Source organism: Pygocentrus nattereri, chromosome 20 (assembly GCF_015220715.1).
Source record: "Pygocentrus nattereri isolate fPygNat1 chromosome 20, fPygNat1.pri, whole genome shotgun sequence".
Lineage (NCBI taxonomy): Eukaryota > Metazoa > Chordata > Actinopteri > Characiformes > Serrasalmidae > Pygocentrus > Pygocentrus nattereri.
Window position 1 is genome coordinate 32,393,708 of NC_051230.1, and position 22,548 is coordinate 32,416,255.

A 22,548-nucleotide genomic window follows, 5' to 3' on the forward strand; every position below is an offset into this window, starting at 1 on the left:
TGCCGTGGATTGGGCTGCCCACCGCTCTGGGCAAGTGTGCTCACTGCCCCCTAGTGTGTGTGCTCACTAGTGTGTATGTGGTGTTTCACTTCACGGATGGGTTAAATGAGGAGGTGAAATTTCCCTGTTGTGGGACTAATAAGGGTCACTTAATCTAATTAATTTAGTATTTAATTAGAATCACAAGAAAATGAAAATATTAAATTAGAAGATAAAAACCACGAGATGTTCAGTTTTAATTCAATGCTAACTAAAAGAAACATGTTTTTAAAAGTGAGCACTGAGCTTGACTGTCTAATAACAGGTGGAATTGAGTTCCACAGTTTAAAAGCATCATAGCTAAAAGAGTCTCTCCATGTTTTCTATATGTTACAGGGTGTTTGTAGAAGGTCAGTATCTGCTGAGGTTCCTCTGTTCAGCTGTGTGTTGGAGGCAGTGTAGCTGTGTCCTTCACTCACTACATAATCCTTTGTGTAAGAACCATTAGAAGAAAAACAGCAGCGCTCACTTCGTGGACAACACCGCATTGCTGAGCACTGACTTAATGACTCATGAGACACGCAGGCAGGAATGAGATAATTGGTTTCACTTTGTAAAGGAAGTTCAAAACCACATCCCACAGCCGAGGAGAAGACAAGCAGGGTTGCCATATTCCTTGCTGACTTCACACTGCTCCAAACTTTACTCACATTTGTGTGAGGTGTGATGACAGAATTCACTTCTGCACATTTTCCTGCACCATTTCTATTGATTTACTGAACTGAACACATTGGAAATGTGCACTGTAAAACCTAACTGCATTTCTTACTAATATAATTAAGTTAACATAACTTAAATAACACAGAAATTTATCATCACTCATGCTGATAAAGTCAAACTAACTCAAAGCGATTTGTTGCAATAAAAACTTGATTGTTTTGAGTTAGATCACCATCTTGGTATAATTTGAGTTAATATGAATTTATTAAAATATGTAATCTTTACTATTTTCTATTAACTACTGTTAACTAAGTTTACAATTTCTAAAGTTGTGGAAAGAAATCTACCTTTTTCCCCCATTTTACTTCATTTTCCACTTTATCTTATGTCAAATACAATCCAAATTCAGATCTGTGTTCTGTAAGGATACATTTTAGCGACAGACTACTGTTAATAGACTGTGCCAGTAAAATATTTCTAAGTCCATTTGGGCACGTATGCGTGCAAACTGTTCGGAATCAAATCGAAACTCGCCTCTCACGTAACGTCTTGAATACACGGCCAGCCCTACTAATTACATGGAACGTTGCTGAAACTCCAAAGCCTTCACCCTGAAAGCACTTGTGAACACCTGAGGATCATCTCCAGCAAAAGAGATCATCACTGGGACTTCGAAGGTGAGAGAAACAGCCTATTTGTTTGTCATATATTTTTGGATCTCGGAATTATTAAAGTATTAGACTAAACCAAGCAAATACGCCGGTTATTTTGTTACAAGCTTATGGCAAATAACAAGCTAACGTTTTATGTGACAGCCTAGCATGCTAGCCAGCTAGCTTACTGAAGGGAGTATTCAGTGTTAGCAACGGACATTTGAACACGGACAAGCGTTGAGGTCAGCCCTTCATATTCGCCCTGCTGCTGCATTTTGGATGTAAAATTGCTTTTTATGTTAACTATTGTTTTGACTACGTCTGTTGGCTGAATTAGACATTTGTTGGCTATCAGTCATTTTATCTAACTACACGAACTTGGAAAACTTGAAAGTAACGCCACAAAAATAATGCAGCAGCTGAGCCTAGCCAGCTAACCCGCTGAGTAGCTAGCACTACCTAGCATCACTCGTCCATTTTATGCTTAATCAGTACAGAACTTGATAAACTTTGCCGTGAGTGTACCAGACACGTTGTACTGAAGTAACATTGATTAATGCTAGTTGAGTTGTTAAGAAGCAAACCAATGGACAGCACATTTATTAAATGTTACTGATTATAAACGACTAACTTAACGAGTGCTTGTTTTGTGGGTGAGTAGGCTCAGCAAGTGGTAGATATCCAAGTTTTGCCACATTGTGTTGGTAAATCGTGATGTAAACTTTTTCCCGAATCAATCTGTCGAATTTAGATATGCACCTTGTCCTGTTGTGAACTTACTCTTGACAAAATTATTTGCATTGTTCTTTTGATGTTAGGTGTTGGCCGAGGTGGGATACATAATGTGGAAATGCAAGTTGTGTGTATTCTCTAGCTCCATCAAAGTACAGTTATTAAGACATTACAGACTCCAGCATGGACAGTATTCAACAGTTTCACCCTTGCCATGCTTGTATCACCACTGCATGTGCACATTTAGCACTTTCAATTCGCTCAAGATACACATGTCTAGAGTGCATCCTGTGAAAAGGAAAGAAGACAGAACTAGTGTCAGTGTAGTCGACAGTTTAGCTTTTCATTGTCCTCTGTGTGATTTTAAGCAGCCATTTGAGGAGAAGGATATGTTTCTTCATTTAAGAGGTCATTTAAGACAGAAGCAAACAGTGCCATGTCCTTTTAGGCACTGCACATTTAAAACAAATGTCTACTCCACGTTTAATTCTCACAAGTGTAGGGAACATCATAATGCTTCAGAATTTGATGTATCCATTGTTGTGCAAAGTGAGACAGATATTTCTCATGACCGGGAAATTGAACAAGATCCTTTAGATGTGTCGGATGAAGATGAAACCATACCAGAGACAGGTACCAGCACTGGTGAATTAGCAGAACAATTGCAGTATAATCTAGCAGCATTCTTTTTGAAGTTGCAGACAATTCTGCATGTATCAGAAAGAGCAACGCAGGAAATTATTGAGCACATTGATCAGTTATTTTCACTTTCAGAACCTATTGTCAAAGAAGCTGTTATCAAAATACTGAATAAGCATAACTGCTCTTTTACGGACACAGTTGTAAATGAAGTTGTCCAGGCAGTTTCAGAGAGTAAAATTTTGCACAAATCCATTACATGTGAAGCTCCTCTGTCAACAGCTAAGAGGAGAAAATCATATTATGAAGAAAAGTTTCCATATGTTAAGCCTGTCGAGTACCTCATTGAGTCTTCCCAGCATGCTTATATGTATGTGCCCATTCTCTCATCTCTGCAGGTTTTGCTAAATAAAGCTGACGTTTTTGAGGCCATCCAAGAAACCAACACACAGCAGCCTGGTGAGTATTCTTCATATCGTGATGGCTCTTACTATCATGAAAATCCACTTCTTTCAGGTGAGGGAATGAAGATATCTGTAATTCTCTATGTGGATGAATTTGAAATTGCTAACCCTCTTGGAACTTCAAAGAAAATACACAAAATATATGCTGTTTACTGGATTTTAGCTAACCTGCCAGCAAAATACCGCTCAGCATTACACTCAATGCAACTTGCTCTTTTGTGTAATTCTAATGATGTACGACAGTTTGGATATGCAAAAGTGTTTGCACCTCTCTTGAATGACCTTAAGACCTTGGAAGTGGAAGGTGTCTACATTGAGACAGTTGGAGACTGTCTCAGAGGAACAGTGTTCTCTGTTGTCGCTGATAACCTTGCTGCCAATGGGCTAGCTGGCTTGAAAGAGAGTTTTAGGTGTTCATGCTGCTGCCGGTTTTGCCTTGCTACCAGGAATGACATGCAGACATCAGATGCTGGAAGTTGTGAGATGAGGACAAAAGAGCAACATGATCACCTTATTCAAAGAATAAAGGACAGTCACAATCAAGAAGATTATGGTGTTAAAGATACTTGTGTTCTCTCTGACCATCTGTCTTTTTTTCATCCCATCATAGGATTTCCACCCGACATCCTACATGATCTGTTAGAAGGTGTTATTCCAGTGGAGCTTGCTCTCTGTTTAAAAGGTATGATAATGAAAAAATATTTCTCTATGGAGGATTTGAATAGGGCAATAATGACCTTTTCCTACCAGCATAATGACAAAGTTGACCGCCCCCACCCGATCCCGCAAAACTTTGGCACTCGAGGAACAATAGGTGGGAATGGGCATGAGAACCACACTTTGCTTAGACTGCTTCCACTTCTCATAGGCTCAAAAGTTCCAGAAGGGGATCAGTATCTTGAAAGAAGACTCATCAGCAGTCTTCAAGAACTGCAAGGTACATTTATATATTCTCTTACTTTTATTCATCTTGTTGGTGCAGATATGCAACTGTTCTCCATAAAAAAAGTGTGGCTATCATTGTTTGCTATGTTGAGAATGTGTTTTTTTTTGGGGGGGGGGGGTTTAATACCCCTGCATGGTTTATATTTTGTACAGGACTTGATGCCAGTATTTTTCCTTTCATGAACCCATCATATCTAAAGGTGTTTTCTTCTTTCAGGAGGAGGAGTTTGAAGAATTCCTCAAGGGGCCAGTGGCACTGGTGGCTGTGGTAGATGAAGACAATGTGCCTTCAGTAATCCCGTTTCAGCCACTCAGTGTATCGGTTATCCTTGAGGATCAGGTGGTAATGTCCCACAGATCTTGGGCAGATGCACTGGTAAATTTGTTTGGCTTACTGTTTGCTCTACATTTGAGCTATCCAGAGAAGTTGGCAGGCTTCTTTGAGTTCGTCCAGATTGTCATCTTAAATCTTGATGATGGAAGAAGGCAACTCAAACCGAAGTTGCAGGCATTGAGGAATGAGCTAGATTGATTTTCTCAGACTGAATATGTTCTGACAGGTCAATGGTGCTTGAATGTAATCATTGGGCTTTAATGCATAAGCCCAATAGTGAAAAATAATTAACCTGCCAAAGGTTTTACTACCAAAAACAATATACATGTTCCAGAGAACCAGGCCATTAGTGGGTTTTTTTCCCCCAGTATCATTGTTTGTGCTGAAATTAATTAATCAAAATTAATTGATCAAAGAGGCAGGTAATTATTGTATGCTAAGTTATTGTGTTCTATTGTTAGTGCATCTAGATTTAACTAGGTTCACAAGGTTAATAAATATGACTATTACTATAAGCAGATCAGTGAAGTGTACTCATTTGGCAAAGAACTGGTGGTGAAAAGTGTTGAAGTACAATTTGTTTGGGTAAAAAAATTCAGCAATAACCATTGATGGAAATGTGTACTGAGACTGTGTACATAACACACATTTTACTGAGAACTAGTGTTTTTATTTTTATGTTTCTTTGTAACTTGTTCAGGTCATGATTCTACCAACAATTGGTTGTGTTCAGTGTTGTTGAAATTGAGGCTGACATGTAAATATTTTGGTAATGACTCTTCCATTTATAGCTGTTCTCAAACACAGTCAAGGCTGTGCATGTAAGGCACATTTAGCTGATAATAGTGTTTTTTGTTGACAGAATGATACTTTAACCACAGGAAGAGACTGTGACAGTGATATTCTTTAAGGTGTGTGTACCTTATAGCAATGTTTTAATTCCACATTCCTCTTTCTTGATTTTATTTAAAACAGTAATGTTTATGCTTTTAAAGATTGCTTATTTAACTGTGTTGCTCTCTTTTCCAACTATTTTATTTATTTTAGGTTTTTTTTGTTTGGTGGTGTTTTGTTTTGAACAACTTTAGTTTTTGTGTCAGCTGTGGGAGGATATTCATTGCTGTTTAAGTTATCAGACAAAATAAATGTTTACATGTAAATGTTTTGGTAGTGATTCTTACATTTATAGCTGTTCTTAAAAAATGTTTTTGTTTTAAGTGTTTGATTTGAGTTAATGCAACTTAAATTATTTAAGGCAATCGGTTTCCTTAAATGAAATGAGTTGCTACTGTTTGATAGGAAGTTCGTACAACTGTAGCCTAGTTTTTTAACCTTAATAGTTGAAAATGAGTTAGTTCAACTTGATTTTATGGAGTTGTGTAAAAACAATGAATTTAAGTTAGTGTAGTGCAAGTCTGTTAAGTCAGACATACTTAATTTGAATGAGGTAGTACAACTGTTAAACGAGTCCAGAATACTTAAAAAAAGTGACATTAAAACTGTGAACAGAGTTAGTACAAGTCACTTAATTTACTCAATTCTATATTACAATGATTATGTCCGTTGTTCCCACTCATGTTAGAAATTATTTTAGGCTCAAATAGTTTGAGTTATTAAACTTAAATGGTTTAAGGCAATCAGTTTCATCAAACCATTTGAGTTTACTTAACTCATCAGGTTTTACAGTGTGTTAAATACTGGAGTGAAACTCGAATAATTCGAGGAGAAATGTTTAGAAATCTAAAATGATCAGAAAAATGCCCTGTTTAAGTGTGCTGTCTGTAGAGGACGTCATCAAATCATCTGATGGGGGCGGGGCTCAGGAGCCTATCCCAGCTGTCATGGGGCGAAAGGCAGGATTCACCCTGGACAGGTTGCCAGTCCATTGCAGGGCTCTGTGACGTGTTCACTGATTTCCACTCAGACCAGGGGTGAAGAAACGGCTGCATGTGGCTGTGTACATAGAAAAGGCATTAAACAGACTGAAACGTGTCGATGAGATGAACTGTTTTAAAACAACGTTTTAAGCTGTTGCGTGTCTCACGCACTGCCTTCTCGTGCAGAACTGTGTTGTTACTGTCTTGTGTTGTTATGGAATCAGATTATCTGGCAACCCTTCACTTCCATCTACAGACCGTCTAGCTCTCCGTGTACAGAGAAGACCCGCCGCTCGAGTTAAAGAGAAATACGTCGTGATAAACACAGAAAGACGCGCGTCTACACCGGTTAGACATGAAGAAGTTCTGGTGGCTGTTTCTGGTGTCTGCTGTTGATCTCGCATCATCAGGTCAGTCTGATCTCAGTTAAAATGATCTTGTGCTGAAATAAACAGTCAGTCAAGATGGTGAACTTCCTGAAATAACACCACGCGGCGTTTGATCTTGTTGAAGAATATGATAGAAGTTTCATGGTCCGTTAATTAACGGCGATTTAAAATATATACTTTCCACAACCCCCTGTACTTGGAGTAGCAGCAGTGAGGGGGTGGAGCTGATGTGACTGAATGAATGAACCAGCAGCTCAGCCAGTTTGAGCTACTGAGCGGGGCACTTGCAGGGTTGCCATGTTGGGTGAAATGGGGTAATGTGAGTGATACAGTGAGAGCAGATGAGGGCAGTAGATTTATATTAGCAGCACTGTGTAGAATTAAAACACTGATCTGCCAGTTTGAACTACTGAGGGGGGACTTTCAGGGTTGCCATGTTGGGTGAAATGGTGTAATGTGAGTGATACAGTGAGGGCAGATGAGGGCAGTAGATTTATATTAGCAGCACTGTGTAGAATTAAAACACTGATCTGCCAGTTTGAACTACTGAGCGGAGACTTTCAGGGTTGCCATGTTGGGTGAAATGGGGTAATGTGAGTGATACAGTGAGGGCAGATGAGGGCAGTAGATTTATATTAGCAGCATATAAGGATATATAAGCAGGCAGACAGGGGAAGTTAGAACGGGAGCTTTTCTCTTTTATTTCTTTAAATATTGAGTTTTGTGTGAGAAGTGAAATCTTGCTGTATGTGTATTTTATAACATTCTGCCCATCATGTCACTAATGTGTCTGCAGAGCACGTTAAAGTCATGTCCTCCCCTTTGGGATTATAAAGTTCTGTCTGCGTTCTGAGCTGTTTTGAGATACTGAACTTCAAAGATATTTCTCAAGTGAAGTCAGCCAAGTTAGTCTTTATTTATTTATGTAGTCAATACTACAATATGTACAGGACATACGGTGAACTGAAACTGCATTACTCAGACGCCCATGATGTAGCAATAACTTTAAATAGTTGGTAACCAGGAAAAGTGTGAATTTAAATAGAAACTAAAAATAAACACCGATTGTAAAAAAAATAGAATAAAAAATAATATAAATGTAAGAGGTCAAATGATGAACACTAAAGTGACATAAGGCAACTACAGATTAAGGTCTGTGGGTATAAATAGTGTAACTATAAGCAGTTCTGCAGTTAGACTGAGCTTTTATGGAGTGGTTAAAGTCCCTGAGAATTCCAAATTCATTCCAAACAGCCAAACTGATATGTGGAACACGTCGGTGTCACACCTGAAAATGACAGACGCTCTAAATGTTCAGTATCAACATCCTCAATATATGAATGTTCTTTTGGAAAAGGTCCACTGGAGAACCTCCTAATCCAAGAACTCAGTTTCTGCTTGGAATTATAAGGATCTGTCTGACAAAACATGAAAGAAGCAGTGATTTTTAAAGATCACATTTTTATTTTTACTCTTTATTACAATGCAAAAGTTTTCATTCATGTGAATCTGCATCTTAAATTCCTTTTTTGGACTTGTTTACAGACCCTAAATTCATTGTGAACTATTGACACTGAATTCCTAACAGAGCAGTTTCTGTAGAGACAGATCAACTGATGTATTAAGAGAGGATTTCTGTATTTGTAATCCAGAAAATATTTGTAATATGCTTCATGTATGTAATTGTAATTCATGCCCTGTTTACAAACGGCGTCTCATACCTGTTTACACACATAATTATTATTATTTTTATTTTGATCTTTTTACATTTCCATCCAAACGCTCTGCCGTAATTATACATACACAGATGCTGCATCAGTTCAGTGAGGCACTACAGTGGAGCTGCCTGATAGTCAGGAACACAGCTGGATTCAGTTTAGTACAGTTACATTACATAAAATGACACTGTTTAAAGAAAACAGCCTCAGAAAGTGGAACAGGACTATCATGTAGTCCTCTAAATATATAGAATTAGAAAATCCTCACAATTCCAGTTACTGCATGCATGAGCCTTAATAAAGGAGAGGATGTCGTTTGTGTTTGTGATCTTAATGTATAGATATGACTGTGGTTGGCGAAGCACAGAGAACTCATTGCTGATTGTTTTTCCTCTGGTGGATTTGGAGCAAGATTATTTCAGTTTATAACCTACAGGTAACCTGTTTTGTAAGGTAAAACATCTTATTTACAATGATTGGTAGTGCTGAGTATGGATTATCCACTTTAGATCAGCACTTCTCTGTTAAATAACTACCTTCTTACTGTGTTTGGAGCGTCTAATACGACATTCATACTAATTATGCAGGTTAGGTCTTATGAATGCTTGGTGTATATATTGATCCAATAGTATCATAAAATACACACACACACACACACACACACACACACACACACACACACACACACACACACACACACACACACACACAGACTCACAGGTTAAGGTTAAGATCTTTTGGGGCCCAGAGTGGGGTGCAGTTCTATGTGGTAAAGCTGTGTTTTTGGTAAAGTTGAGATTGTAGTTCAGTCTTTGGAGGATGAGGTCACAACAGCCTGCAGGGCAAGTCTGGAAAGATTGTTTTGTCTGATTTATCATGTTCTAAGTCGTGTTTAGAGCACCTTGACTTAAGTTTAGGAACTTTTTATCCCTCAGCCAGTTGGGATGTTTAATCAAAAGATTAAATATATAGATTAAATATATAGATTATATAAGAGCACATGTAGCAAACTGTACACTCACTGTGTGATATTGGGGGTCTTTGGGAGCATTGAGAAATCTGGTAATGGTGTAAAGGTGTGCAGCTGGCAGACGTACACAAGTCACTTACATACAACCCCAGTTCCAATGAAGTTGGGACACTGCTGAGCAACTGAAGTTGTACATCAAGCAAGAATGGGAAAGAATTCCACCTACAAAGCTTCAACAATCAGTGTCCACAGTTCCCAAACGCTTATTGAGTGTTAGAAGGAAAGGTGATGTAACACAGTGGGAAACACGCCCCTGTCCCAACTTCTCTGGAACGTGTTGCAGGCATCAAATTCAAAATGAGTGAATATTTGCAAAAAACAATAAAGTTTATCTGTTTGAACATTAAATATCTCGTCTTTGTAGTGGATTGGTGTTGTTTCCTTTAAAAGAATTTGAGATGGACATTTATGGAAACTCTACCAAGAAAAAATGTTGATTTTTAACCATTAATACTAAACACTAGATCAAACTTGAGACAGGGAGTTACACACACAATACATCTACTAATGTCCTGCAGTGTCATTACATCAAGCTATAGGTTTCCCCTAACATCAGTGCAGTCATCAGCCTGGATGGTCTAACAGTTTAACCTTAATGCACATATAAACCTGTCAGTCTCTTTACCTTAATGCACATATAAACCTGTCAGTCTCTTTACCTTAATGCTCATCTAAACCTGTCGGTCTCTTTACCTTAATGCTCATATAAACCTGTCAGTCTCTTTACCTTAATGCACATCTAAACCTGTCAGTCTCTTTACCTTAATGCTCATATAAACCTGTCAGTCTCTTTACCTTAATGCACATATAAACCTGTCTGTCTCTTTACCTTAATGCTCATATAAACCTGTCAGTCTCTTTACCTTAATGCTCATATAAACCTGTCAGTCTCTTTACCTTAATGCACATATAAACCTGTCGGTCTCTTTACCTTAATGCACATCTAAACCTGTCTGTCTCTTTACCTTAATGCTCATATAAACCTGTCGGTCTCTTTACCTTAATGCTCATATAAACCTGTCAGTCTCTTTACCTTAATGCTCATATAAACCTGTCAGTCTCTTTACCTTAATGCTCATATAAACCTGTCAGTCTCTTTACCTTAATGCACATCTAAACCTGTCAGTCTCTTTACCTTAATGCTCATATAAACCTGTCAGTCTCTTTACCTTAATGCACATCTAAACCTGTCAGTCTCTTTACCTTAATGCTCATATAAACCTGTCAGTCTCTTTACCTTAATGCACATATAAACCTGTCTGTCTCTTTACCTTAATGCTCATATAAACCTGTCAGTCTCTTTACCTTAATGCACATATAAACCTGTCAGTCTCTTTACCTTAATGCTCATATAAACCTGTCAGTCTCTTTACCTTAATGCTCATATAAACCTGTCTGTCTCTTTACCTTAATGCACATCTAAACCTGTCAGTCTCTTTACCTTAATGCTCATATAAACCTGTCTGTCTCTTTACCTTAATGCACATCTAAACCTGTCAGTCTCTTTACCTTAATGCTCATATAAACCTGTCAGTCTCTTTACCTTAATGCACATATAAACCTGTCAGTCTCTTTACCTTAATGCACATATAAACCTGTCTGTCTCTTTACCTTAATGCTCATATAAACCTGTCTGTCTGTTTACCTTAATGCTCATATAAACCTGTCAGTCTCTTTACCTTAATGCTCATATAAACCTGTCAGTCTCTTTACCTTAATGCACATATAAACCTGTCAGTCTCTTTACCTTAATGCACATATAAACCTGTCTGTCTCTTTACCTTAATGCTCATATAAACCTGTCTGTCTCTTTACCTTAATGCTCATATAAACCTGTCAGTCTCTTTACCTTAATGCTCATATAAACCTGTCAGTCTCTTTACCTTAATGCTCATATAAACCTGTCAGTCTCTTTACCTTAATGCACATCTAAACCTGTCAGTCTCTTTACCTTAATGCACATATAAACCTGTCAGTCTCTTTACCTTAATGCACATCTAAACCTGTCAGTCTCTTTACCTTAATGCACATATAAACCTGTCAGTCTCTTTACCTTAATGCACATCTAAACCTGTCAGTCTCTTTACCTTAATGCACATATAAACCTGTCGGTCTCTTTACCTTAATGCACATATAAACCTGTCGGTCTCTTTACCTTAATGCACATATAAACCTGTCGGTCTCTTTACCTTAATGCACATATAAACCTGTCTGTCTCTTTACCTTAATGCACATATAAACCTGTCGGTCTCTTTACCTTAATGCACATATAAACCTGTCGGTCTCTTTACCTTAATGCACATATAAACCTGTCGGTCTCTTTACCTTAATGCACATCTAAACCTGTCGGTCTCTTTACCTTAATGCACATCTAAACCTGTCGGTCTCTTTACCTTAATGCACATATAAACCTGTCGGTCTCTTTACCTTAATGCACATATAAACCTGTCGGTCTCTTTACCTTAATGCACATATAAACCTGTCGGTCTCTTTACCTTAATGCACATATAAACCTGTCGGTCTCTTTACCTTAATGCACATATAAACCTGTCGGTCTCTTTACCTTAATGCACATATAAACCTGTCGGTCTCTTTACCTTAATGCACATATAAACCTGTCGGTCTCTTTACCTTAATGCACATATAAACCTGTCGGTCTCTTTACCTTAATGCACATATAAACCTGTCGGTCTCTTTACCTTAATGCACATATAAACCTGTCGGTCTCTTTACCTTAATGCACATATAAACCTGTCGGTCTCTTTACCTTAATGCACATATAAACCTGTCGGTCTCTTTACCTTAATGCACATATAAACCTGTCGGTCTCTTTACCTTAATGCACATATAAACCTGTCGGTCTCTTTACCTTAATGCACATATAAACCTGTCGGTCTCTTTACCTTAATGCACATATAAACCTGTCGGTCTCTTTACCTTAATGCACATATAAACCTGTCGGTCTCTTTACCTTAATGCACATATAAACCTGTCGGTCTCTTTACCTTAATGCACATATAAACCTGTCGGTCTCTTTACCTTAATGCACATATAAACCTGTCGGTCTCTTTACCTTAATGCACATCTAAACCTGTCGGTCTCTTTACCTTAATGCACATCTAAACCTGTCGGTCTCTTTACCTTAATGCACATCTAAACCTGTCGGTCTCTTTACCTTAATGCACATCTAAACCTGTCGGTCTCTTTACCTTAATGCACATCTAAACCTGTCGGTCTCTTTACCTTAATGCACATATAAACCTGTCGGTCTCTTTACCTTAATGCACATATAAACCTGTCAGTCTCTTTACCTTAATGCACATATAAACCTGTCGGTCTCTTTACCTTAATGCACATATAAACCTGTCGGTCTCTTTACCTTAATGCACATATAAACCTGTCGGTCTCTTTACCTTAATGCACATATAAACCTGTCGGTCTCTTTACCTTAATGCACATATAAACCTGTCGGTCTCTTTACCTTAATGCACATATAAACCTGTCGGTCTCTTTACCTTAATGCACATATAAACCTGTCGGTCTCTTTACCTTAATGCACATATAAACCTGTCTGTCTCTTTACCTTAATGCACATATAAACCTGTCGGTCTCTTTACCTTAATGCTCATATAAACCTGTCGGTCTCTTTACCTTAATGCACATATAAACCTGTCGGTCTCTTTACCTTAATGCACATCTAAACCTGTCGGTCTCTTTACCTTAATGCACATCTAAACCTGTCGGTCTCTTTACCTTAATGCACATCTAAACCTGTCGGTCTCTTTACCTTAATGCACATCTAAACCTGTCGGTCTCTTTACCTTAATGCACATCTAAACCTGTCGGTCTCTTTACCTTAATGCACATCTAAACCTGTCGGTCTCTTTACCTTAATGCACATCTAAACCTGTCGGTCTCTTTACCTTAATGCACATCTAAACCTGTCGGTCTCTTTACCTTAATGCACATCTAAACCTGTCGGTCTCTTTACCTTAATGCACATCTAAACCTGTCGGTCTCTTTACCTTAATGCACATCTAAACCTGTCGGTCTCTTTACCTTAATGCACATCTAAACCTGTCGGTCTCTTTACCTTAATGCACATCTAAACCTGTCGGTCTCTTTACCTTAATGCTCATATAAACCTGTCGGTCTCTTTACCTTAATGCACATCTAAACCTGTCGGTCTCTTTACCTTAATGCACATATAAACCTGTCGGTCTCTTTACCTTAATGCTCATATAAACCTGTCGGTCTCTTTACCTTAATGCACATCTAAACCTGTCGGTCTCTTTACCTTAATGCACATCTAAACCTGTCGGTCTCTTTACCTTAATGCACATCTAAACCTGTCGGTCTCTTTACCTTAATGCACATATAAACCTGTCGGTCTCTTTACCTTAATGCACATCTAAACCTGTCGGTCTCTTTACCTTAATGCACATCTAAACCTGTCGGTCTCTTTACCTTAATGCACATATAAACCTGTCGGTCTCTTTACCTTAATGCACATATAAACCTGTCGGTCTCTTTACCTTAATGCACATATAAACCTGTCGGTCTCTTTACCTTAATGCACATATAACCTGTCGGTCTCTTTACCTTAATGCACATATAAACCTGTCGGTCTCTTTACCTTAATGCACATCTAAACCTGTCGGTCTCTTTACCTTAATGCACATCTAAACCTGTCGGTCTCTTTACCTTAATGCACATCTAAACCTGTCGGTCTCTTTACCTTAATGCACATATAAACCTGTCGGTCTCTTTACCTTAATGCACATCTAAACCTGTCGGTCTCTTTACCTTAATGCACATATAAACCTGTCGGTCTCTTTACCTTAATGCACATATAAACCTGTCGGTCTCTTTACCTTAATGCACATATAAACCTGTCGGTCTCTTTACCTTAATGCACATATAAACCTGTCGGTCTCTTTACCTTAATGCACATATAAACCTGTCGGTCTCTTTACCTTAATGCACATATAAACCTGTCGGTCTCTTTACCTTAATGCACAAATAAACCTGTCGGTCTCTTTACCTTAATGCACATATAAACCTGTCGGTCTCTTTACCTTAATGCACATATAAACCTGTCGGTCTCTTTACCTTAATGCACATATAAACCTGTCGGTCTCTTTACCTTAATGCTCATATAAACCTGTCTGTCTCTTTACCTTAATGCACATATAAACCTGTCGGTCTCTTTACCTTAATGCTCATATAAACCTGTCGGTCTCTTTACCTTAATGCACATATAAACCTGTCGGTCTCTTTACCTTAATGCACATATAAACCTGTCGGTCTCTTTACCTTAATGCACATATAAACCTGTCGGTCTCTTTACCTTAATGCACATATAAACCTGTCGGTCTCTTTACCTTAATGCACGTATAAACCTGTCGGTCTCTTTACCTTAATGCACATATAAACCTGTCGGTCTCTTTACCTTAATGCACATATAAACCTGTCGGTCTCTTTACCTTAATGCACATATAAACCTGTCGGTCTCTTTACCTTAATGCACATATAAACCTGTCGGTCTCTTTACCTTAATGCACATATAAACCTGTCGGTCTCTTTACCTTAATGCACATATAAACCTGTCGGTCTCTTTACCTTAATGCACATATAAACCTGTCGGTCTCTTTACCTTAATGCACATATAAACCTGTCGGTCTCTTTACCTTAATGCACATATAAACCTGTCTGTCTCTTTACCTTAATGCACATATAAACCTGTCGGTCTCTTTACCTTAATGCACATATAAACCTGTCGGTCTCTTTACCTTAATGCACATATAAACCTGTCGGTCTCTTTACCTTAATGCTCATATAAACCTGTCGGTCTCTTTACCTTAATGCACATATAAACCTGTCGGTCTCTTTACCTTAATGCACATATAAACCTGTCGGTCTCTTTACCTTAATGCACATATAAACCTGTCGGTCTCTTTACCTTAATGCACATCTAAACCTGTCGGTCTCTTTACCTTAATGCTCATATAAACCTGTCGGTCTCTTTACCTTAATGCACATATAAACCTGTCTGTCTCTTTACCTTAATGCTCATATAAACCTGTCTGTCTGTTTACCTTAATGCTCATATAAACCTGTCAGTCTGTTTACCTTAATGCTCATATAAACCTGTCAGTCTCTTTACCTTAATGCTCATATAAACCTGTCAGTCTCTTTACCTTAATGCTCATATAAACCTGTCAGTCTCTTTACCTTAATGCACATCTAAACCTGTCAGTCTCTTTACCTTAATGCACATCTAAACCTGTCAGTCTCTTTACCTTAATGCACATCTAAACCTGTCGGTCTCTTTACCTTAATGCACATATAAACCTGTCGGTCTCTTTACCTTAATGCACATATAAACCTGTCGGTCTCTTTACCTTAATGCACATATAAACCTGTCTGTCTCTTTACCTTAATGCACATATAAACCTGTCGGTCTCTTTACCTTAATGCACATCTAAACCTGTCGGTCTCTTTACCTTAATGCACATCTAAACCTGTCGGTCTCTTTACCTTAATGCACATCTAAACCTGTCGGTCTCTTTACCTTAATGCACATCTAAACCTGTCGGTCTCTTTACCTTAATGCACATCTAAACCTGTCGGTCTCTTTACCTTAATGCACATCTAAACCTGTCGGTCTCTTTACCTTAATGCACAATCTAAACCTGTCGGTCTCTTTACCTTAATGCACATCTAAACCTGTCGGTCTCTTTACCTTAATGCACATCTAAACCTGTCGGTCTCTTTACCTTAATGCACATCTAAACCTGTCGGTCTCTTTACCTTAATGCACATATAAACCTGTCGGTCTCTTTACCTTAATGCACATATAAACCTGTCGGTCTCTTTACCTTAATGCACATATAAACCTGTCGGTCTCTTTACCTTAATGCACATATAAACCTGTCGGTCTCTTTACCTTAATGCACATATAAACCTGTCGGTCTCTTTACCTTAATGCTCATATAAACCTGTCAGTCTCTTTACCTTAATGCACATATAAACCTGTCGGTCTCTTTACCTTAATGCTCATATAAACCTGTCAGTCTCTTTACCTTAATGCACATATAAACCTGTCGGTCTCTTTACCTTAATGCACATATAAACCTGTCGGTCTCTTTACCTTAATGCACATATAAACCTGTCGGTCTCTTTACCTTAATGCACATATAAACCTGTCGGTCTCTTTACCTTAATGCACATATAAACCTGTCGGTCTCTTTACCTTAATGCACATATAAACCTGTCGGTCTCTTTACCTTAATGCACATATAAACCTGTCGGTCTCTTTACCTTAATGCACATATAAACCTGTCGGTCTCTTTACCTTAATGCACATATAAACCTGTCGGTCTCTTTACCTTAATGCTCATATAAACCTGTCGGTCTCTTACCTTAATGCACATATAAACCTGTCAGTCTCTTTACCTTAATGCTCATATAAACCTGTCAGTCTCTTTACCTTAATGCACATATAAACCTGTCGGTCTCTTTACCTTAATGCACATATAAACCTGTCGGTCTCTTTACCTTAATGCACATCTAAACCTGTCAGTCTCTTTACCTTAATGCTCATATAAACCTGTCAGTCTCTTTACCTTAATGCACATATAAACCTGTCGGTCTATTGTTTTGTATTGGGGAAGTGTTGGAATATGAATGGGGAAGACTGCACAGATGGAAGGAAAAGCCTGTAGAGCCTATAGTCTGATTTAAGGACTTTAGTGTGCTGTGTGTGTGTGTATGTGTGTATGTGTGTGTGTGTGTGTTTACGGGTCACCCAGACACATCTTTTGACCTCATCTGGGGCTTTAAATGCAGAATATGTAAAGCACTGGCACACTGTAATAATAATAATAATAACAACAACAACAATAAATATTTTTGTAACATTCATTCTGTGTTAGTGTTTATCCCATTTCATGCGTCACACAAAATGTATGGAAAATTAATAGCAGCCCTACATGACCTACTGGTACAATATGACAACATTCACTTGTAGGACTAAAAAAGTACATAACAGAATAAAGTTGAATGAAAATGACTGAACATTTATTCCAATACTTGTTTTTATCTCTACAGCCTCTCACTCTCTGCAGTACCATTATACTGCAGTCACACCAGGACTACATTCCCCAGAGTTCATTTCAGAGGGTCTGCTGGATGGAGAACAGGTTGTTTACTATGATGGTAATATCAGGAAGAAGATCCCAAAGACTGAGTGGATGGAGAAGAATGAGCGTGAAGACTACTGGAAGACAGAGACAGAGACTAGTCAGCATCATCAGGAGGAGTTCAGACATGATTTGATTAATCTAATGAAGCGCTTCAACCAGACTGGAGGTGAGTCTACTGATGAAAGGAGTGTGGAGAGTGTTGGAGAATATTGCTGTCATGGATTTATTCTGTGTGTGTGTGTGTGTGTGTGTGTGTGTGTGTGTGTGCAGGGTTTCACACAGTGCAGCAGATGTACGGCTGTGAGCTGGACACTGATGGTGCTATTAGAGGACACTGGCTGTACGGTTATGATGGAGAAGACTTCATCAGCTTTGATCTGAACACTGAAACCTGGACTGCAGCTCATCCTAAAGCTGTTATTACCAAAAGGAGGTGGGACAGTCAAAAAGTTTATGCTGCTCAGGTGAAGGCCTACCTGCTGAATGAATGCACTGCATGGCTACAGAAGTATGTGGAGTACGGCAGATCCAGTCTGGAGAGGAAAGGTACAGTATCTGATCTGTTACTGTAACTGTTTCACCCTCAGCACTGAAACCCTGCTGATCATCTACTCACTGATTACTCACCAGAACATGGAGGAGAAACTACCAACCACTCAACACTGACACACCTGATATTGATTCAGCATTAATACAGCATTAATACAGCATTAATACAGCATTAATACAGCATTAATACAGCATTATTACAGCATTATTACAGCATTGATACAGCATTAATGAGAGACATGTTTGTGTTCAGCTTTGTTACTTTACTTTAATAAACTGGTGATGCAGTCAGTAATTTAGTGAATATTTCTCATCTTAAGGTCTCTCTCTCTCTCTCTCTCTCTCTCTCTCTCTCTCTCTCTCTCTCTCTCTCTCTCTCTCTCTCTCTCTCCAGTCCGTCCTGAGGCGTCTCTGTTCCAGAAGGACTCTTCTTCTCCAGTGGTGTGTCATGCTACAGGTTTCTTCCCCAAAGAAGTGAACATCTCCTGGCAGAAGAATGGAGAGGATCTGCATGAGGACGTGGAGCTCAGTGAGACGCTACCCAACCAGGATGGAACCTTCCAGAAGAGGAGCGTTCTGACCGTCTCACCTGAGGAGCTGAAAAAGAATGAATACACCTGTGTTGTCCAGCATAGTGGACTGGAGAAGGAGGTGGTGCTGCGGGCGTCGGGTCACACAGGTGAGAGAAATAAAACATTACTGTCTGTTTCAGCTTCAACACATCACTGATAAGATCAGCAGTTCAGTCTCACTCATCTTTTTCAATTGGAGGATCTGACGACGCCACTACTGGACATCATCAGTTCAGTGATGGAACTGCAGTCGGGCTTGTTCTTGTTCTCCTCCTTGTCTTGGTTGGTATTGTGTTCATGTGGAGGAGGATGAAGACCTGGTGAGTCAGACATGACTGAGTGGTTTTCACTGTGTTGTTATATATGTCTTATTGAGGATGTGTTCAGTGCTGCTGATCTTCTGTAGCTCCTTTATATCACTTTAGCATCTACAGCTCAGATGTGTAGCAGGTCATTTACAGTGGATGAGTATTTAGAGTTTCTACACACAACAAACTGTTCAGACTGTTAATCTTCCATTTACCTTTAGACTTCCAGCCTGTGACAGGAAACCCCAGTGACCGTGAGTGAGCCTTTGTCAAATGACATAACCTTTAGTATTTAATACTCTTTATTATGAATCTCTGAGTTTTAATGCTGAATATTTACATGTTTTATAGCCTCTAATGGAGAAGAATTATCCACCAACGTGTTAAGAGTTTTCTGAACAGACTCACTCTGGTTTCAGGAGGCTGATCCCTGAACATCTCCTCCTTTGTGAAGACGCAACAGCTCCTCTACTTCCTCAGGATCCTGAAGAGTTCCAGCCTGTAAACACCTGTCCTCAACTTCATCTACCTAAGCATCATAGAGAGCATCCTGACCAGTCCATCACTGTCTGGTATTGAAACTGCTCTGTCTCAGACAGATAAACACTGCAGCAGACAGTAAAGACTGACCAGTCCGTCACTGTCTGGTATTGAAACTGCTCCGTCTCAGACAGATAAACACTGCAGCTTCAGTGAAGACTGACCAATCCATCACTGTCTGGTATTGAAACTGCTCTGTCTCAGACAGATAAACACTGCAGCAGACAGTAAAGACTGACCAGTCCGTCACTGTCTGGTATTGAAACTGCTCCGTCTCAGACAGATAAACACTGCAGCTTCAGTGAAGACTGACCAATCCATCACTGTCTGGTATTGAAACTGCTCCGTCTCAGACAGATAAACACTGCAGCTTCAGTGAAGACTGACCAGTCCATCACTGTCTGGTATGGAAACTGCTCCGTCTCAGACAGATAAACACTGCAGCTTCAGTGAAGACTGACCAATCCATCACTGTCTGGTATTGAAACTGCTCCGTCTCAGACAGATAAACACTGCAGCAGACAGTGACCGCTCCATCAATGGGTCAAGCTTCCCTGCCATTAAGGACACCTACAGCGAGCAGTATTAAGGGAAAACCTGCAGTACCAGTGTCAGAGAGCTGAACGTCACTGAACAGAAAATCAGGATTTTCCCTCCTTACTGTGATGAACATCACAGTCCAAATGTCTGGAATCACTGTTCAAAAGTTTGGGATCAATGTGTTCAATAATATAAACCAGCATATGAACGTCTAAAATACTAATAATATAATATTATAATGTATTTATCGAGTCGTTCCAAACGTGTGTATTTGTGAGTTAAACTTTAGTGAGAGAGCTGCTCGTTTTCCCTCCATGATTGGTGAAGGAAGAGGAGATTAAATATATTACTGTGTAATATTATTTTAGCCAACGGGGTAAAAAAGGTTAGTATTGCTTTCAGGTTGACATTTAAAGGTTGACTCTGAATGAAAATGACACAAGCAGAAAAAATGAAACTGTAGTAAACTGTGGTCTAAACCTTGGTCTAAGTCTAGCAGATCTGCCTGAAGATGAGACCTTTAATCCGTGAGAGCTAAAACTGTAGTAAACTATGGTCTAAACTATGGTCTAAGTCTAGCAGAACACAGCTCATCAGTGGCTGTGAGAGGAATTTTATTCCAGTTACTCTGATTAACATGGTGGAAATGTTTGTGTCTAACAATGTTTTTATTTTCTGAATTAAGGGTTTTTAATCAAAGCTGTTCTGTAATATTATTAATGAAACAAAGAAATGTGAAGAGCAAATACTTGAATTTTAAGTTTGTCCATTTCAAGGTTAGTTATATTAGAAGAGTATTTGGGGATTAATATATATTCAGCTTTATTTCTTCCAGCTCGCTTTGACTGCTAATGCCTCAGACGGCCATAGTGCTGCTTCATCCTCTGTAACGGTTACAGAGCTGAGACCTGAATAGCTGCTGAGTTTACAGAGCTGTGTAATGGTTGTTTATCTGGTGCATTGTGGACTGTATTCTAACTGTATATGAAATATGAAAATTAGCTCAGTGTTATTCATCTTAATGACCTTCATCTCAATGTTAGTTTTTCTTACAATTTTCTTACATCAGAGGACAAGAAGATGAAAATAACCACTGCTTTCAGGATAACAGTAGAAAGTTTAGCCTATTTTATACATCATGACACAGATCTGTAGATTAGAATGTGTGTCTTCCAAAGATGTAACTCCTTTTTGTTTTTGTCCCAAGCCTTGTTTTTTTTTTTTTTTTCAGGAGTAATATGGGTGTAAATGGACTTTTCATTGTAGCTAAGCAGTTTTCACAAAGCTATGCTGGTTTCCTTGTAGACTGATGAGCAATGATAAAGATGACGGAATTTGTTTAAGGCTGTAACAGCAAAATGTGAAAAGGCCCATTAAAATGGGGAAGGAAGAGGAGATTAAATATAATACTGCGTTATATTATTTTAGCTAACAGGGTAATAAGTGTAGATTTCAGGTTGACATTTAAAAGTTGACTCTGAATGAAAATGACACAAGCAGAAAAAATGAAACTGTAGTAAACTATGGTCTAAACTCTGGTCTAAGTCTAGCAGAGCTGCCTGAAGATGAGACCTTTAATCTGTGAGATCTGTGGAAACGTTTGTCTAATTTTTTTGTGTTTTTATTTAATGTTTTTATTTTCTGAATTACAGGTATTTAATCAAAGCTGTTCTGTAATATTATTAATGGAACAAAGAAATGTGAAGAGCAAATACTTGAATTTTAAGTTTGTCCATTTCAAGGTTAGTTATATTAGAAGAGTATTTGGGGATTAATATATATTCAGCTTCGTTTCTTCCAGCTTGCTTTGACTGCTAATGCCTCAGACGGCCATAGTGCTGCTTCATCCTCTGTAACGGTTACAGAGCTGAGACCTGAATAGCTGCTGAGTTTACAGAGCTGTGTAATGGTTGTTTATCTGGTGCACTGTGGACTGTATTCTAACTGTATATGAAATATGAAAATTAGCTCAGTGTTATTCATCTTAATGACCTTCATCTCAATGTTGCAGTTTTTCTTACATCAGAGGACAAGAAGATGAAAATAACCACTGCTTTCAGGATAACAGTTGAAAGTTTAGCCTATTTTATACATCATGACACAGATCTGTACATTAGAATGTGTGTCTTCCAAAGATGTAACTCCTTTTTGTTTTTGTCCCAAGCCTTGGTTTTTTTTTCAGGAGTAATATGGGTGTAAATGGACTTTTCATTGTAGCTAAGCAGTTTTCACAAAGCTACGCTGGTTTCCTTGTAGACTGATGAGCAATGATAAAGATGACGGAATTTGTTTAAGGCTGTAACAGCAAAATGTGAAAAGGCCCATTAAAATGGTATTTTCAATAAGTGTGAA

The 22,548-nt window shown here is 38.6% G+C and overlaps 1 protein-coding gene and 1 long non-coding RNA gene across 3 annotated transcripts; both read left to right on the forward strand.

The window, feature by feature from the left end:
* The first annotated feature begins 1,308 nt into the window (after positions 1 to 1,308).
* Positions 1,309 to 5,515, forward strand: LOC119261749. The gene is made up of 5 exons (XR_005129166.1): positions 1,309 to 1,376; positions 3,122 to 3,182; positions 3,798 to 3,869; positions 4,056 to 4,124; positions 4,350 to 5,515. It is a non-coding gene; the product is annotated as an uncharacterized LOC119261749 (long non-coding RNA).
* A 1,068-nt stretch (positions 5,516 to 6,583) lies between these two features.
* Positions 6,584 to 22,548, forward strand: LOC108415389 (H-2 class I histocompatibility antigen, Q9 alpha chain-like). Of its 2 annotated transcripts, none has more exons than XM_037531293.1 (7): positions 6,584 to 6,753; positions 17,593 to 17,853; positions 17,958 to 18,233; positions 18,631 to 18,915; positions 19,008 to 19,128; positions 19,338 to 19,370; positions 19,468 to 22,548. In XM_037531293.1, coding segments are annotated over exons 1-6 (999 nt in total). In that variant the 5' UTR covers positions 6,584 to 6,698; the 3' UTR covers positions 19,339 to 19,370; positions 19,468 to 22,548. The 2 variants fall into 2 exon arrangements, with proteins under 2 accessions (XP_037387190.1, XP_037387191.1); XM_037531294.1 differs by having other exon boundaries at positions 19,536 to 22,548.